This window comes from Manacus vitellinus, unplaced genomic scaffold, assembly GCF_001715985.3.
Source record: "Manacus vitellinus isolate BGI_N305 unplaced genomic scaffold, ASM171598v3 scaffold_2_pilon, whole genome shotgun sequence".
NCBI classification, from domain to species: domain Eukaryota; kingdom Metazoa; phylum Chordata; class Aves; order Passeriformes; family Pipridae; genus Manacus; species Manacus vitellinus.
This window is the reverse complement of record NW_021940208.1, coordinates 4105935-4124848: the sequence shown is the minus strand read 5'-3', so window position 1 is coordinate 4124848 and position 18914 is coordinate 4105935. Positions and strand designations below refer to the sequence as shown.

At 37.3% G+C, this 18914-nt stretch overlaps 1 protein-coding gene across 2 annotated transcripts in view; it reads right to left on the bottom strand.

Moving 5' to 3' along the window:
- TMEM135 (transmembrane protein 135) overlaps nucleotides 1-18914 on the bottom strand; it is a 172764-nt gene that overhangs the window by 132262 nt on the left and 21588 nt on the right. For both annotated transcript variants that reach the window (XM_029960946.1, XM_029960947.1), the window contains exon 4: nucleotides 2653-2686. In XM_029960946.1, coding sequence (XP_029816806.1) covers nucleotides 2653-2686 — 34 coding nt within the window. The remainder of the gene's footprint in view (nucleotides 1-2652; nucleotides 2687-18914) is intronic.

Genomic DNA, 18914 nt, shown 5'->3' with positions numbered 1-18914 from the left:
CTTCACTCCTATACTTATTTCTCATTCTTATCTTTAAAGAAACTAAAAAGAAAAAAAATAAAAGAAAATCCAAGCCCTAAAGTGCATTCTTGTATAGCTTCAATTCTGCAGCAAGCTAGTCTGAAAAAGCATTTTTGTTCTATTTTTCCATACAGCACATATAGCCTCAACAGTTAATTTTTGATCTGTCATTTCACTGTGTAAGCAGAAAGGAAATGCAATTCAGGAGTTCAGGTTCACATAAATCTATAATCACTGACTTATTTAAAATGAGCCAGGACATTTATTCACATGTTTCCATTCACAAGTTTCTAGTAGCTCCAGAGTAAAAAACAATAAAAATGTCACCTTTAGAACACGAGTCCTTAGACTCACTCCCTTTCATGTTCTACTGCATTTCACTCGCTGAAATGAGAAACAGCAGCCACACATAAAGACTTTAACAAACCTTTCCCCTTTCCACTAAGTAAATTTATCTCTGAGGACAAATTGTCACGTACTGCCAACAGGACAACAGAAATAAAATTTTCTGATTTAGAAGCCCTAATCTGGCTATAAAAATTCACTGCAGCAACATTCATGATAATTTCTTATACTAACCAACACTAATTACAGTTACCTCCTGCCTGTCTAACTGGGCAAAGGCACACAAGAAGAATCACACAGAAAGCCTTAATTATTATTGCCAAGGCTGCAAAACAAAGTTTAGGAAAATATGAAACAAAACAAAAGAATACATTTAGTTCCATGAATATCTTAACAGGTCCTGACACGAGTTTTACAGAATGCAAGAAATGCTGTCTAATTCCACAATCTAGCTGTAATCACTAAAGATTAAAATGTGCCAGCTTTCAGAATGGGGCACGCTGCAATCTAAAGATGACAGAAATAAATGTTTTAAGGGCTTAGTAAACTTATAAGTGAATCTCACCAAAGTATATAAAGTTCTAAACAAAAGATAAGCAACACAAACAAGGAAACATTTTCTGTGATTACACAGTTTGCTAACAAGATAAGTATGAGGTGATCACAGGTAGCTTAACAAAGCAAACCCTGGCAGCCCCGGGTCCACCAATGATTTGTGCCTAAAATAAACGATCACGCTAAAGCGAATATCCACTGCACCAAATGGCATTCATAAAATGTAATTGCATTTCTTGACTTTTCCTTTCTAAGACCATCCAGCACCACATGGACTGGGTGGCACTGCAGCCTAAGAGCCAGAAAGACAGTGACAGCTTTCTCAGAACTGGACACTCAGAGGTATTGCTATATAGGCACACTGATTTCCCCCTTCTCTTGAAAAGTCCATTCCAAAGGAGTGATGGCGTGTCCAACTAAACATCACTGTCCTTATAACCTATGTTTCCTGAATGAGGACTTTCCACACAGTTGGTCTTCTGAATTCAAGGAAACCTTCCAAAGTTAGGACTTCCTTTCAGGAATCAAACCTTGTTCCCATGTGTTACTGGGAGTCCAAACAATCTAATTAATTAAATTTCAAGAGAAGGATTTGTCATCTTTCCAAATTAGGTTAAAAACATTTGTAAAGAAAAGGAATCCTAAAGGATAGTGTATGAACCATATAAGTTAGGCAGCTATAGAAGGTAAAATGGTAGTTAACAATAATGAATTTAAAAGCAAATATTAATTTCTTTTCTGAAGTCTGTTAAGTTCCCGTCATGAGTCTGTCATGACAGACAGTCTACAAGTACAGAATAACTCAAAAAAAAATTTCTGCCTGGAAGAAACCGTTAAACACCAGAATTTGAGAGAGAACTACATGATGGGTTTGGTAAATGCATAAAGGGACTTTACAGGATATCTACCTGCTAACACACATATGATGTCACCTCCTACCACAAATATTCAGAATTACAAGTCATCAACAACGACTTCACAGAGACGGACGGAAGAGAAGGTATCAGTTGTATCACCCTAATCTGTACTATGATATATTGCCATTGTCTTATCAATTTTAGTCATCGATCTTTTAATCGCCACCAGAGTTCTACTCTTGCACAACTGTGAGGCCCAGCAAACTGTCCCAGTGGTCTGAACACAACTTTCAGCTGTTTTCTTTTTTGTAGTTTCTGTGACTCTTTAAGCAACTCCAACTATACAAAAACTTTACATAATTCCTTTAGCAAAATAAAATCTTTCCTAAAGGAGTATAATCAAGTAACAGAAATATTTTATATTTAGAGTAAGTTAACATCACACATCATTTAGAGAAATTTTATTTATTTGAATGAGATTATAAGAAATATGACACAACATTTAAATTGATACAAACATGCAATAAAAATGTTTGCACACACAACAGCTGATACCAGTTTGAAAAACAATTAATTACATGGTGTTGGATTTCTCATCTGCAAAATAACGACCATCAAAGTACTAGATGCCATTCTACTACAGACAAGAAATATAAAATTACCCATCTTCTTGGGGCTATGATACAAGAAATTTTGAGCATAATACAACGCTTTACAGCTACTTCTGAAAGACCTAAGGTCACAATTTGCTCTTAAGTTATCTAGTAAGGTAAAATTTTTAAAGAAAAATCCTGGAATGATTAAAACAGACGATGAATCTCACATTTTCAATGGATCTTAGGTGGTTTTACTCTTGAAATAAAGGACTACTTACTTGGTTGGCCATGTAAATTGTGAGGAGGCCTCTCCTATAAACAGAAAAAATAAAATTAGTGAAGGAATCAAACATTTTTTGCAGACTGAAGGAAAACACTTTAAGCATTAAGAATATTTTATTAAAGAAGAGAGTTTAAAAACACAGATTATTGATGGAGGATGAATCATTACACCCTATAAAAAAATATGTACAAAACCAAAAATAGCATCTAGATAGCACAGTATCCAAAGCAGTGAGGAATTACAGGAATCAAGTTATATATAGCAACTTGCTACTGCACATAAGTCCTGAAGCTGTCATGAGGGGTAAGGCACCCTGAATTACACAGCACTTATCATAAAATAAAAGCCTACACACCAGTTGTTAATGTAGGCATACAAACAATGACCTAAGCCTAAGTTAAATTGTGAATTTACAGAAAAATGCTTGTGTGTTAGCTTCTGTTTTGTGACCACTGCTATGTAACTTGAGACACCTTAGCCCTTCTGCTTACAACATTATGAAAAGTTTTCTACTGAGACTGATGATGCAGAAATCTTGGCTCAAGCCAGTTCAGAATCACAGTGCTAAGAGTGTCCGGGAATCATTTTCTCTTCTAACCTTTATCTAATTTTTTTTTCCCCTTCTATTTTTGGGTCTGTCCCTGTGTCTCAGCCCATAGCTCACACTGCACTTTAGGAAAAGTATAAACTTGGGCTCATGCTCTCACACTTTTGTTGATTCTATTGCAGCTCAAGACCAAAACTGAACTCAACTATGTGAGTTGCTCCAGTAACAGACTGCACTAGGTGTCATTATAGGATCCAGGTGAATTAAAAATTATTTTCTGTACATCGGTCACAAGCCACCATCAGCCTTGAGAAAGTGGGAAACATTACCACTGCAGATCTGCTTTGCCTTCAATCATTCCTCTTCTGCAAAGATCTGCTTAGAGACTATGGTCAAAGGTTGGAACGCTCAGTTTCAGTATTTCCTACTGGACTGGTGTTCTTAACATTTTGAGTCTCCCATCAGCCTTGTAGTATTCAGGATTTTTCATATTGTCCCTACTGGTCTTACACATATAACTTGAAAATTTGTGTGAAGGCACCATATACATTCAACTATTAGAGTTTCTCAACATGGAGTTGAGCTTATAACCTGAACCCATATTTCTCTTCATGCCATTCAGGATTTTTTTTATATTGCTACTACAGAAGGTAATATATAACAGAAGGTCTAACCTGGGCTTGTATGTTCCATTTTGTCATGACATTTTAAGTTTTCAAGCATTCATAAGACTGCTTAAGAGAGTAGTATGTTAACAGAGCACATCTTGCTATCAATTCAGTTGAAGACGGGAACAAAACAAAAGCACAGATAGCAGGAAATAGAGAAATTCCAATCACACAGTTGCCAAGCTTGATCCATCCGGAAAGAAATTTATTCAGTATTTTCTAAACCCCGTGTTTACAAGTCCATAACTTTGCCAAGTTATGCATCTAGATCAAGGTTTTTCAGAGCAGATATCTAAGCCATGGGGACATATTCCACTCAAAAGCTTTAGTGCTTCCACATCATGCTGAACTTGGGGAAAGCAATGATGCAGCATCCTGACTTCCACAAGTTGCTCTCTACTCACAGGGAAGGTTCAAATTTGGCTTAGGTTCAAAACTTTAACCAGTTTGTTTTGTGGGTTTTTTTAAAGCAGAATTACAAATCTGCTCTCCTTCTCCACCTACCATCACTCTGTATCAGATACTAGAAACAAAACTCTAGCATAGAAACCTAGAGAAAAAAAAGCCTGAATCTAAAGAGTTGATGAGGATGAGGCACACAAGAAACAAGAAGACAACAGAGAGGGAATAGGGTCTGTGAGCGTTTAAGCAAAGCAAGCCCTACAACTTGCAATAAAGCATCAAAATGCTGTAGGACATTTCTCACCAGGAAGGGGTAAAAATTCACCTCATGTAATAGATAAATTCAACTCTCACATTGATCTGCAAACAGTCACCATCTTTCAGCTGATTAGCTCGAGTGATAATACTGGTGGCCCTACCCTCTTGATTACCAAACTGGCAGTCAACACAGTTGTGTATACTGTAAATTTTATTTTAATTTGTTCTCAGGAAAAATATCAGGTATTTCACGTTTCTTGGATTCTTTTTTTTAATCCCTGTAATAGTGTTAAAAATTTACAATAAATACCCAAACACTCAGCTGTTTGGAAACACAGAAATAAATTACCCATGAGAGCTAACCTGGTAACTCAATACACTTTGAATATTCTGGAAAACATCAGAACTTCAATAATATCCTGCAGTAACATAACTGCGAGAAGCCTTCACTGGCTACTGAGTGACAGATGCAGCTTTCAGGTATACTGCATATTTCAGAGAGTACATTTCAGAGAATATATGTGTATTCACAACTGTATTATATATAATGTGCACAAAACAGGATGATCATTGTATGTCTACATAATTTTACTTAGTGGATTCTCTCATGCAGTCCTTATTGTCATACAAGCAGGGCTGACATGCAGGCAGGGTCTTTTAGCCTCCCATGAATATTTATTTAATTTTCTTATTTTTAAACACTAAAGCTAAGAATTTGTTCTAAATGAGTTTTAGTTTCTATTGTAGTCCCTTTGGCTTAAGTGTAAAACACCAACCACAAAGACAAAGAAAGGAAAAGGGGCTAAAGAAGAGGAAGGAAAGAAATCAGAAGCTGCAGTGCAGCTGCAGCAAGACCAATGTGAGAAGTAGGTGGTTGGGAGAAGGAAAAATGTGCAGACAATAAATTTGCGAAAGGAAGTAACTTCCGGAACCAAAAATACAGCAAAGTTTCTAGATGACGTCATCTCAAAGTGCCTCCAACAAGCCCGTCTCTGAGGCCCTGCTTGACTCCAAGCAGAAAGTTTTCTTCCTCCAAATTAATTCTGTGACTGTTTAAAAAATAAATAGCTCCATTTTTCCAGGGGAAGGGAAAAAAAAAAAGGCAGGGTGGAAGGGGGGGTAGTCTTCCTGGCCCTGTGCAAATGTGATCCAACAAGCCTAACCCAACCCTGAACTCCACTGTTAAAAAGCAGGTGGAAGTTCAGAAAACATTGCGCTATTCTGTGGCAATGACAGCTGACAGAAAACAGGACAGAAAGATGGAGGTAGGCCAAGCAAAAGGGTCATTAGTACAACCCAAGGACTGTATTAAAACTGCAGCTGGTAAACAAAGAGGAAAATATAATTGGGAAATGGCATTAGAAGAGCAGGAAATAGTTAAACAATAAAAACAATTAGTCAGCCATGTCTAACCACATGCTTTGGGAAGGTTTAAAGATACCAATAAACAGCTTACATTTCACCCTAAAAGTCCATGAACCAGTGTTGAACACTAATCTTGGGAACACCAACATCAGCATGTGGCTACACCACTGATGGTCAGGCGAGGTCACTACGGCAAAGCCCAAGCAGAGGCACACAAATCCTTACTGCCCATTCCTCCTCCATGGTTTCTGTCTTATGCCATTTTCCTCCAGAGGCCTCTTCCATAAAGATCTTCATCGTGGCTTCCCACTGTCTCCCAGTCACCTCTTAACTGACAGTATCTCCCATACTCAACTCTTTTCTAATGACATCTGTGATCTTTAACTAAAGAAGGAAAAACATGAGCTAGGGGTAACCCAAAATTCATGAGCAGCAGACCAAGGTCCATCCTGACAGTTTCTTGTGTTAAAGAACTTTTTTTCTGAAAAAGTCTTAACAAGACTGGTCTCCTTTACCTGGAAAGGAGGATTGCACGAAAGCAATCATGTTTTAATTACCCTTTAATTCAAGTATCAAAGAGCAGTAGTGTTTAATATACTTTTCACTTTGTTTCTCCTCCTTTTTCTTCCCAATTCACACTTTAACAAGAATTTTCTTTCATGTCTGTTAGAGAACTGAGCAGGCAATGTCTCAGAGTTTAGGTATTCAGCACAGGTCACATTATCTATGGCTGAATTATTCCAATCTTGCAGATTCCACTTCTAATGTTTAAATTACAACAGACCACAGGCTTCCAGAAGATAATTCATTTATGCCTTCCTCAAAGAAAAGTTTAACTTGATAAAAGTTGCTTTTCAGACAACTTGGTAATGTTCAGACCAAATTCTGACAAGCAATAGCTCTTAAACTATGGTATATAAACCTCAACAGAGAACCACACATTTTTTTATTGTGCTGCCCAGAGGAAAGAGTCTAAAATAACTGCTAAAAAACCCAAAAACCTACAGGATAAAAATAACAAGGAAAACTAGCAGTGTACTGGGCCACATTACGAGAAGTGTAGGTAAGAGGTCAAGAGAAATTATTAATCCCATTTACTTGGCACTCATTACAGCGCAGAGTCCCATGCCTGTTTGCAATCCCCAATACAAAACAGGCATTGGTCAGCTGGCAGGGAGGACCAGGAGCATGGTCGGAGAGATTTTGACCTGACTCAAGGAAACAGCATTTTCTCCATCAAGACAGGTGAGCATTGGAACAGGGACTCCGAGGGGTTGCTGGACCTCTGTCCTCAGCAGTTTGCAAGGCTGACCGGACAAATCCCTAAGCAAGATGGTTTGAACTCAGTGCCGGCTCTGCTCCAAGCAGGAGGAAGCTGCACTAGCTGACTTCCCAAGGTTTATCTGAACAATTCTATTATTCTACAGAAAAAAAGGTGGAATGCAACTTCGAAATACCATATATAATTTTTTTTCCACAGATTATAAAATCACAAGGGATTAAACTGATAAATAATCTGTCTTCCTAACTAATACAAAACATAAACTTTTCCTTAATGAATTAGTCACATATTTAAAAAAAAAAATTGTCTTTTAAGTATTTCCAGTCACCACAATCATTGATATATTATTCTAAGGGTACTTATCTTTACAATTTGCACTCTAGTTTCTACAAGAATCTGTCTGGTGTCTGAAAATGGTTACATCTTTACCTCCCCTGCAACACTACAGACTCCAACCAAATGACCCACACATCATTTCTTAAACAAAAACTGAACTCCTTCAGTCTTCCGACAATGTTCCCTAAGATTTTAATCACATTTACAGCTCTTTACTGAAACTTTCTCATTTTTTCAGAACTCGTCTTCAGGACTCAAAGTGAAAATATAGAAAATAAAAAACAGATCAAAGCTTTCCTATTCTTTGTTTAATCAATAGTATTTTGAAGTCAAAGAAATCACTAAGGGCCACTCTCAGACTTTGAATGCATTTGCCTGAGAGCAAGGTATTTATATTTTCATGTAAGTGCCAAAAACTCTGGAAAACTTATTTGATTGAGGCCAAAGTCCAATTTCCCTAACACATGAGTAAAACATCCTATTCACGCCAATAGAAGCAGCAACTGCCCAAATCTGCATGCCAACATATTGTTTGTGGAACACTTTGCTGAAGAATGTTTTCTTGCCTAGCTTGACGTGCTATAAAATTCAAAGAATAACTTTAGTTTCACAAGCAGCATAAGCTTTTTCTTCATCTAATAGGAAATAATACAAAATACCGATTTTTAAACACAACTTAGATTGTGTTTTCCTAAAAAATCATGGCCAGTTCTCTCTCTCCTTATTTATGGGTTTCCTTCAATGTACTTATGGTTTTCCTTAAAAACAGAGTGTTGCTAAGCTAAAAAGCAACAGCATCAACAGCACACAAAAAAACCCCAACCAAGTTTGCCTGAAGGTGGGATGAATCCCTACAAAACACTTATGCTCCTGGCAATTTTATCATAAATTAACCAGTGTGGCCACAGCAGCCCTCGAAGAAAACTTCCAACAGAAGGCAAACACCTTCTCTTTCTCTAAACAGCACAGAAGAGACGTAGGACCTGTCATTTTTAAGCTATTTCTTTCTCATTATTCATTCCTCCTTTTGAATTTTACTTCTTTCATATGTTTTGCCTTGCCATGCCCATTTTATGTCTAATAACAGCACTACAGCTCCTCCAATTCCCTCATCAAGAGCTTTTTTAGTAATATGAAGTTTAAAAAATTGTTTTCTCCATTGCCTTGTTTCATTAAACCACAAACCTTTCTGAGTAGACATCCTGACATCTAAACATTCACTGCAATTAATTAAACATATTTGAACTACTATAATTGTGCTTTTTTTATATATTTATGTAAATTGTGGGGGTTTATGGTCACTTTTTTGTCTTGCTCAAAACTAAGGGGGAAATAAGTCAGCGAGTCAGAAATAACAGGAAATAACCACAGCAAGATGGATACCACTGTCTACAAAATTCACACAAATTGAACAGGCACCTCCTTCAGCAGGAACAGCCCACTGGGTGAGCCCCACCCATGAATTCACACCACATGGGGAGGCAACACTGGGGCAGGGACACCCAGGCCCCCTTCCCTGCAATGTTCACTCCTGTAACCCAGTGCTCAGCAGCAGTCAGGAGCAGACGTGTGTAGAAGGAGCCTGAAGACGGATAAAGCAGCATGGTAAAAATCTTTATGCATGCAATTATGTTCTCTGATTAAACATTTAATTGATGGGTTATGTTTCTCCAATATATGTAATAAATTTAAACAGCTAGGGTGCAAATACACACAAAATAAAAATATCCAACTCACTGCTAAGACAAGAGCAGTTTCAGCTTTGGTACAAAGCTTTCTAACTTCATTCCCAGTCCAAAATATCATGTTCCTACAATTTGCTTTTTCAAAACTTCTTAGTGTTGTCCAACCAACAAGACTGACCCGAGAATAAACAGGTACTAGAATAAAACAAGTCAAACTTACCTTTCCTTGTGACCTATACAACAAAATCTGAACTATGCATGACTTCTATAAAAATGATTTTTACATAAATTCCTTATGTTAGTTTCCTACAAAATCAAGTTTGAATTTTATATGAATGCTACTCTTCATTGAATCCGCTGCACATTCTGACAGTTACCTCTGTATTTTAACTGATAATCTTTTTTTGGATTCTTTACAAGTCTAAGAAATCACAAATATAACTACTTTCATGGGAATCAGTGAATTCAAAGGTATATATGGGGTGGAATGTTAAAAAAAAAAAAAGGTAAAGAGCACATAACATGCTGCAAAAACTTGTTACAGCAAAACAGTAATTTTAATAGTAAATATTTTCATATATCTTAGTGTATATCTCATAGAAAAAAATATAAAATTATATATGTTTATTTTAGTAAATAGGAAAATTTGAGAACATTTGTCCTTTTTTAAATTAAAAAAAAAAAAAAGACAGACTTAAAAGAGTTAACTCTGGCTTTAATTTCTGAACATAAACTAAGAAGCTAACATAATAGTTTGTAATGGCTCCCCAGACAGGACTTGTGGTCTGCAAAAACAGGAAGAATTCCTCCCCTCAGCTTCAACCCCTCCCCACTGTAAAACATACCATTTTATAACCTGCAGAATTATATCAAACACACAAATCACATGTTTCCCCTAAAAAGAAAGAAGTTAAAATGAAGAGGTAAGAGGTAGGTTTTTTACAGCAGCTTGACACCACAAGCAAGCCAACTATAGATCTGGAGTTGTGATTGCATCCCTGTAATAACACAAGCACTGCAGATTATGTTTAGGGTATCGTTAATCTCTCACACCCACCAATTTCCTACTGACAGCTGGAGGTCAGCAGCGAAGTCCTGGTGCAAAAGTTCACTTAAAATCAGGAGGAACAGATAAGCTTTCAAAATAACGCTGAAAATTATGAAAACAGACCAAAGAAGTAAGTTTTGAAAAAAGAACATGATAACGTTTTGAGTTTAGTAAATACCAGTAGCAAGTCTTTCACATAAAGATAATGTTCAGGCACAGAACTTAATTTCAGAAATATACGGTTTAAGGACTCATGACCCACTGCTTTTTTAAAGGAATTTTGTATTGAAAAATAAGGGGTTGTTTAAAGCAGGAAAAGGACACTTCACAGGTTGGGGAAATTGAAATTGCTAAAACTGCAAATCAGTAATCCTTGCTTGGAGCACATTACATGTTAAGTAAAATGGTTTCATGCAAACACTCAGAATTTGTTGTTCTTAAAAGGAAATAAAATAAAATCAACATGTTCCATGATTTGAACACATGCCAAAGAAAGGGTATGAGAAAAATGGGAAGGGAGAGAAGCCAAAAAGAAAATATATCTACAGTAATACATTCCAGTTAAATTAGTACCAATAATTCTTACAGAGTTTTCAGCTAGTGCAACACAAGATAACATCTATAGTTTAATTTTTTTAACTGCTTTATACTCTTTTATATACAGATTTTCTTTCAACATTCCCTCCCTCTTCCTCCTCTCCCACTTTCTCTAGGGTATCTACAGAGGCAAAACAAAGGCTGACATACAGAGGGGAAAAAACCTCTTAATTAAAGTGTAATTTAACCTCACAAGATTCCATTAAAAGATATAGAGATTCCAAAAAGCTTATTAGTTTCATAAAAAGACTGACTAGGAGATAACAGAAGAATAACATCCTCATTAAAAAAAAAAAATGAAGAATTTCCAGGCATTTTTTAAATTATTCACATTCTTGGTACAGAAGGTCTAGTGTTACTTAACACTTACCTACTGTTAAATAAGGCCCCAAATAACTATTTCTTTGGACTGTTGATAGTAACACAGAATCGTTTCTAATCAGCTCAGTCAATCACAAAGGAAACAGTTCTTTCTGGGCACTTTCTCAGTCAGGATACAACATGTGCTGCTTGGCCACTCCGTCTGGAAGGTACGAGCATAAGGCACAAAACCAAATAATCTCTTTGTGAGCAAAACTGCTTTGTGGTTCAGCAGCAGCAGTTGGTCATTTTTTCTATATATTTTGTTGGCAATCGCTACCACTTCATAGCAAAAGAGGAAATTATGGACAGAACTGTTACTAAAAATTAGGGAGAAGTGCAAAACAGGGCATGGAAAAATTTCAGAGTTGCAGATATGTGCAATATTCACAGACCTTGGACTTCAGTGTATTTTGAGAGTGAAAAGGACAGGAGGAAGGAGAAAAAATTGCTCATATAAGATTATTACTCCAGTTGACAGCCTGGGACTGTTCCAATACCAGTGTTTGACCTGTTCTTCTCCACCTCTACCCTCCAGCCCTTCTCAGGCCAAGTGCCATTCAGCCACACCCTACCTGCACAGCCCAAACCCAGCTCACAGCAGCTCAGCGAGAAGCAGCTCCAGAGGCTTCCCAAGAAGCCCTTTAGAATAACTGCCTTTCCCTCCCCAAGTCATATTCTGTGCCCAGTTTGAGACAGCCCATTCCCCAATACAAGTTTTATTTTATAAGCTACTCAAATCATCTATTTCAAAAGACTTCAGCAGCCTGATACTCTTTTTCTAGTCTGTCACACTGGTAGCTATTGTTTTGTTTGCATGTTTAGAGCTAATTTTCTCTTTAGACTCATAAAATTTTAATGCTTACATTTGTGATTGGATTACACTGTTCACAAAGTACCTGAAGCAATATGCAAAAAAAGCTAACATGACAAATCAATCCAACTCAGAGAACTACTGCAGCTTTTCACATGGTGTGACTAACTTCTAAATGCCCTTGTATTCAGAAACAGCAGACCAGCACTTCCAAGAGAAGCAGGTACGGACTTCTCTACACACACTGACAATTTGCTTTTTTTCCCTCCCCTTTAGACCCCCAATGACAGCCTACTAAGTTATATTAAAAGCAGGAGGCTTTAAATCCAGTTAGGAACTATGAATTAATCACACAGAAGACAAACGAATACTATTAAGAGTGTGCCTACATCTGTAATGGCCTGAAACACAAGGGGTCACAAGGAAGAGCAGTGTCAGAAGTCAATGTGAACCTTCTCTAGAAAGGCAGGCAAGCCATACTAAATTTTGAGAGTCGTTTCAACACATCCCTATTGACTGAGCAGCCATTTTCTGGCAGAACATCAGTACTGGATGATGAACTGTGCCAGATACTACAGACAGATGTTAATGAGGTATTTCACCTACCAAAGACAGAAATAAGCTACTGCCAAGTCCAGTTTGAACCTATTATTTTCTCACTCTAAGCTCAAAGATCCAAATTGCGAACAGTTGATATTAGAACACTTTTTATAGTTCCTCAGTCTGTTGCTCACAAGGAATGAATAACAGATACTGAAGAGCTGAAAAGGAAAAACATATCACTGAGGCAGCAAGATGGAGCCCATATAAATTCCTTCACGCAGACAAAATTATGCTGTACTACCAGACAGTCCATATTGTTTCAGTCTTTCACCAAAGCTGGAGCAGTCTCGACTGTGATGACAGCGTACTGGCCCAAATTCATGAGACCTGTTTTATGCTTGCCTTAATGCCATGGACACTGCTGTTCCTTTTTCTCAGACAGACTATCTTTAGAAGAAGGTTTTAATGGCATACACTTATTCTATCAAAAAAGCTTCAATCTGGAGTGGAGGTCATTAGATTACAAGAAACACTACGCACACACGGCGTTTTATTTCCTTACCAAAGGAAATAAAAACATGCCATTTTTTGTCCCAGGATACAGAGGGGAGAGGGCAGGAAAGGGAAGTAAGATGTTTGACCTAAGTACACTGCTGTAATCTTTACCACAGAAAAATTTTGCATGATTAAATACAGCAAATCATTACCATTCTAATTTTCTACCTTCACACTTTTCCTGCTGCAGGACCTAACTATCACCTTAGTTTCTTGGGAGCAATGAGGCTACAGAAAACAGTAATTGCATTTCCTGAGGGTTAATAGGTGTGGCTCTCACAGAAACAAATACTTAAACTGCTCTCATCTGTGGTATCTAGAAACAATATCCTACAAGCAGACTTGAGGAACACAGCATAGAAAAGTTCCCTCCAAGATTTCCAGCCACTGAAGCCACGGCATGCTAGGCATGAATCTTATCTTGCCAGGTAAAGGTCAGCACTGTAGCCAGCTCACCTAAGCAGCATCTGAAGTTTATTCTATACTAGCAAAGTATTTATTATTCCCCCTCTGGGACCCACATGTTACATGCAAGCATTTAGACACAGAGGATGTATTAAGTGTTTTCTTAAGCCAAGGAAGTCCAAATGAGTGTGTCCTGGATGGTAGTGCCGAGCAGACAGAACAGAGTAATTAATCCACTGTTTGTGCCATTTGACTCCAAGTCAGACCCACAGAATAGTCCAGGGTTCAGCAGTCTGAATTTTAACATTTTATCTGTCAGCGTTTCAACAGGACTGCAAGTTTCACAGGGGTTTTGGTGGGTTTTTTAGAGTTAATGATGAAAAACAAAATACAAAATTACACTAATATGCAGATGACTTTTACTTAAGTTTTCAGTCTACAAAGTGAACATTTCAGAAACAGATTTGCCAAATCAAGTATCAATTACTCATGGAGCAGCACAGGAAGACAGGAAGGTATCTGCACAGTCACCTGGGATCTATCAGAGCTTGTTCCTTGACCTTAGCACTGCCCTTTGTCCATCCCAGTTGGCCCCAAGTGTACTGATAGAGTAGTCCAGAGTTTAATGGGTGCTGCCAAGATGTCTTTATACTATTATTCATAAAGTAACCACATGGCTGGTGCTCTTCCTAAGCCAGTAAATCCTCCTGAAACTCAGTGATCTGGAGACCACTGAACAAATGCAATCAAATAGTTCTGACTGATCCAGCTCAGCCCTGACTCTAACAACACAAAGAGAAAATAAACCTAGTCTCTGCAGATCCACCCAGGTGCTGCAACACATTCTCCAGCACATTCAGAATCACAGGTGTATATTTCACATGAGATCTTTCACTGTTCTTACTCTGTCTGCCTGTGTTATCCCAGAAAATGGACTGTCAGCTATAAAGCTGTAGCTGTTCTCCTGCTCTTCATTTTGTGCAAGACTTCAAGCAAGCTGAACCAAATTTTTCCAACATTCAAATGCTACAGCCTGAAAATTTCTTAAACTTGGTTGCTGAATACATCTGCAGACACAGTAGAGTTTTTCAGAATCCTGATTAGTTTATAAGCTGAACTGACTGACTACAAATGTACAGAACTGTAATCACTGCTTGCCAAGAAATCTTCTTACTCTATTCACAACTACAGAATTCATCTTGCCAAACTTTTGCCATCTCAAGTGGATGAAATCTAGCTTAAGACAGTTATCTACACTGTGAAACACAGCATGGTGAATGACTCAACTGATTAGAAAGAGATGACTGGTATGAAATAGAAACACACATTTCAGATAGTTAGAAAAGTCCAAGTGTTGACTGTAACCACTTCTTTTAAAAATACATCCAGAAGTATAAGGATTATACCCACATTTTATATGCATACGCAGAATCATGGGGAGTAAAGGGCAGGGATCCAGGATAGACTGACTATAGGAATAATTAAGAATATTGTATGGGAGAGAAGATCATATAATAAACAAAATGGTTTCCACAGTTCATTTAAATGAAGCAAATTTAACACCGCAGCTACTTATACAAAGGGAGCAGTTTATATCTTGCCACTAACAAGGCACCTTTTTACGACCCACAGAGGACATCCTTCTCCTTTACACAGGACAGCTTCATAACATGCCTACAAGTTAAATGACAGCCTTCCCTTCATCCACTTAGGGGGGTGACCTTGTCACAGAAGGATATCAAATAAGTTAAATAGGACTTTCCCTTAGTGAACCCATGTTAACTATGCCTGAAGATCACATTGTTCCTTTAAATGCCTTTCAACAGTACCCAGTATTATCTTCTGAATTTTTCCAGGAACTGAGGTTAGACCAACAGGTCTGTAGATTCCTGGGTCTTCCCTCAGGCCCTTCTTTTACACTAGAGTAATATAGAGAGGGGTCCTGTCATAAGACCCAATAGCTCCTTCAGAACTCTGGCATGAATCCCATCAGGCCCCATGGACTTGTAAACATCCAGCTGATACAGCTTGTTCCTTACAATTTCAGCATCTGCAAATGGAAAGTCACTGTACTGACACTTGTGGTCCTCCAAATCAGAGGACCGAGCAGCCCAAGGCCTGTCAGTGTTACTGAAGATGGAAGGAAAAGCAGCATTGAATGTCTCTGCCCTACAGAGATCATCAGTCCTTGTAGCATAAAATACCAGGCTAATGTGGGCTTTTGCATGAAGAACACTCCTGAGAGCTGCCCATCCTGAGCTAACTGCCCTTCACAATGTTGCCACCATCACAGCATCTTCCAGATTGACTCCTGCGCTCCCAGGCAACCTTGAATGATTAGTTTTCCCTTTTTACAATAACTGTCAAGGCAATCTGTTTTTGTGGAACGTCTCCCTGCCCACAGCAGGCGGATTGGAACTAGATGATCTTTAAAGTCCCTTCCAACCCAAACCATTCTCTGATATGATTCTATAACTACAGCACAGTAGCAGCCCTCAGATCGTGCACCAAAACATGTTCAAATGTTTATGTGCTGTTTCTACAAAAACACAGATCCTTCAAACTCTGGGTCTCACCAAAACAGTTGCTGAAGTACAATGAAATTTAACATATTTTGGTTTAAAAATAAAAAGCTTTCCCAGTAACTTCTACACCGTGGCTCCATATGTCACAGCAATAATCACTCTAGAGGAGTACAACTCCAAAATAATTTGTCTCCTTGCTAGTTCTCCTTACCAGATTACACCACAAAATTCACAAGTCGGTGATTCAAACTTGAGTGGTTTTTTCACTACAACACAAAAAACAGGCAAAAAGTCATCCTCAGTGCAGCTGGCTTTCTCAATTTCTTACCTGTAGCAAGTAAGACTAACACTTCCAAAACCACTTTCTGTGTTAAAAGAGTTTGTTTACCTGTTTTGATCACTCACCCTCCCCCCATCCTTACTGGTTATTTATCTCTTTCCCTAAAATACAACATCAAACTGAATAACCATAAAACATTTCTGAAAGGAAATTGTCACCTCAAGTCTAAACATACTATACTACTACAGAGAAGGATATACCAACAAATTTGTACTTGAATGAACAAACTTAGAGAAATTATAATTTCTTTACAGTGTATACTTTTTACCACTACTGTGCTGCCACATTGCTCCTTTATAATGTATTTAGACTAATGGCATTTATGGCAAGCAAATAATCTCAACAACACTGAACTTCCCATCAGAACGCACTGTCTAAAAATTCCACATTGCTCTTCCACAAATATTTCTGTCACTTTCTAAGCAATACATAGTAATACTTTTGTTTCCAAGAACACTAAATATATGTGTGTGTATATATAGATGTTCTCTACAACATGCACTGTTGAACTGTACCACTTTTTAAATTAATATCCTTTACATGTTTTTGTAAGAATCCAGTATACTTTTTTTTTTTTTTAGGAAAAACGCGCAAAGTTTTCAACTAAAAACATGTTGCAAATAATTGCCCAGAGCAAGATTTTACAGCCAAATTATAAAAGCCCTAAATCTCAAGTTTTATAATACCATCAGTGACAGAGTCTTAACTGTAGCAACGAGACAGGCGCCACTATAATGTTAACAGCCAGTATGTAAACATTAATGCGGCCTAAGGGGGAGCAGGGGGCAACCCCAGAAGAGTCCCTTCAGAACCGCCACAGAAATTTTAGGTGGCTGTAGTTAAACTTTCTCTGACTTAATTAAAAAAGGCAAGAGGGGAAAACAAAAAGTTAGCCAGGCAGTGAGACAATTAATTTCGTTAAACCTGGAATTGTATCCCCTCTTAAAGCTTTACAGTTCTTGAAACTTGTTAATACATTATTTCCCGAGCAAGAGTTCAATAAAATGAAATTTGCCATTTAGCTATTAGCAAAGTACAACATAAATGGTTTTGAAGCATCAGCACATTTACAAAACCCTTAAGAGAACATAATTCTTTTCCTAGAGAATAATCACAGAGGTCTTAAATACAGGCTCTCCCCTGTCTATGAGACTTCTTTGTCTTAGAAATCAGCAAGGTACAACTGATCTAATCAGATTTCCAGTAGCAGGCTGGCTTCAGCCAAGCCTCAAATCACATTTCAACAGCTTCATTCACAACAGTTTTAACAAGTATATTCAGTTACTTCCTTGCTTTCTAACACCCTCGGCACTTCTACAACAAGGTAGTGCCATGTCTCTTTCAGTCCAAGCCACGTATCTCCTCCTTACTATATGCTCAATTCTTATAATAACATTTAAGAGATGTTGAAAGAAACAACACCTGACTGTAAATCTGAATTACAATCAGAGGCCGAAAGACCTAAACAAAATACTTTTCTTTCAAAACTACAAATACAATTTCTTCTTATCAGCAGTTGGGAACAACACCTATAGGGGTTAACAAAGATTATATGGTTAAACAACTTCATACAAAGGTTAATAAAGAGAATGAAAAAATTTCCTGAGGAAGTTTAATGAAATTAATGTATCCAAATCATATTTCTATTTTTGAGGAGACTAACACAGCTTTTAATGTCTAACACTACAAAAGTGAATTCTATGACAAAACAATTGCACATTTTTCTTTAACAGAAGATGTAAAAAGGTCAAACTGTAAAGAATATTATATTCTTTAAAGTATACTTGTGCAAGTGCACCTGTTAGAAGCTTACTTTTTATCATATAGCTATAGTTATTATGACAATATATACATATGGAGTAACTAAAACACTGACAATTAATCAAATGAAATTAAAAAGCCATATATTCTATGAATTGTATTTATTTCCACAGGAAAAGGGAGTACTTCCCTTACTTACAAGAACATTTTCTTTGCATGTGAAAACACATAACAAACCAGTAACAATATTTTTGCTTCATTTTTCAATATCTTTGCCAGAGCCACAAATACAGAGAAGAAAAATAACATGCCAGGACTAATGCTAAACGTGATTAAAAAGTTATTTACTGTATGAGATAATGAGGTAATGTAAATCAACTGAAATTTAACTCTGTGTCCTCTTCACTCTACTCAGAACATCAAACATATACCAACTATGCAGGTAACAAGTGTCAGATTGACATTTATAAATCCTGCTTCTTTCTAAGCCTAACAAGCAACCTAACCCAACAGGAGCTTGACAGCTCCAGAAAAACACAAAAATTCTGGGTTCCTTCTACTGGAGTAAGGGATGAAAGGCACAGAACTGCAAACACATAATCTCCATGTTTATATATCTACATCCAATTCTTATCAAAGAAATAATTTTTATCAAAACATTACTTAATCATAATAATGTGACCAGTTCTCACATAACATTTATGGATACAGATACAAAAAAGTTAATGTGTTTTTATTCCTTGGCCCTTTCCACAGATCCTAATAA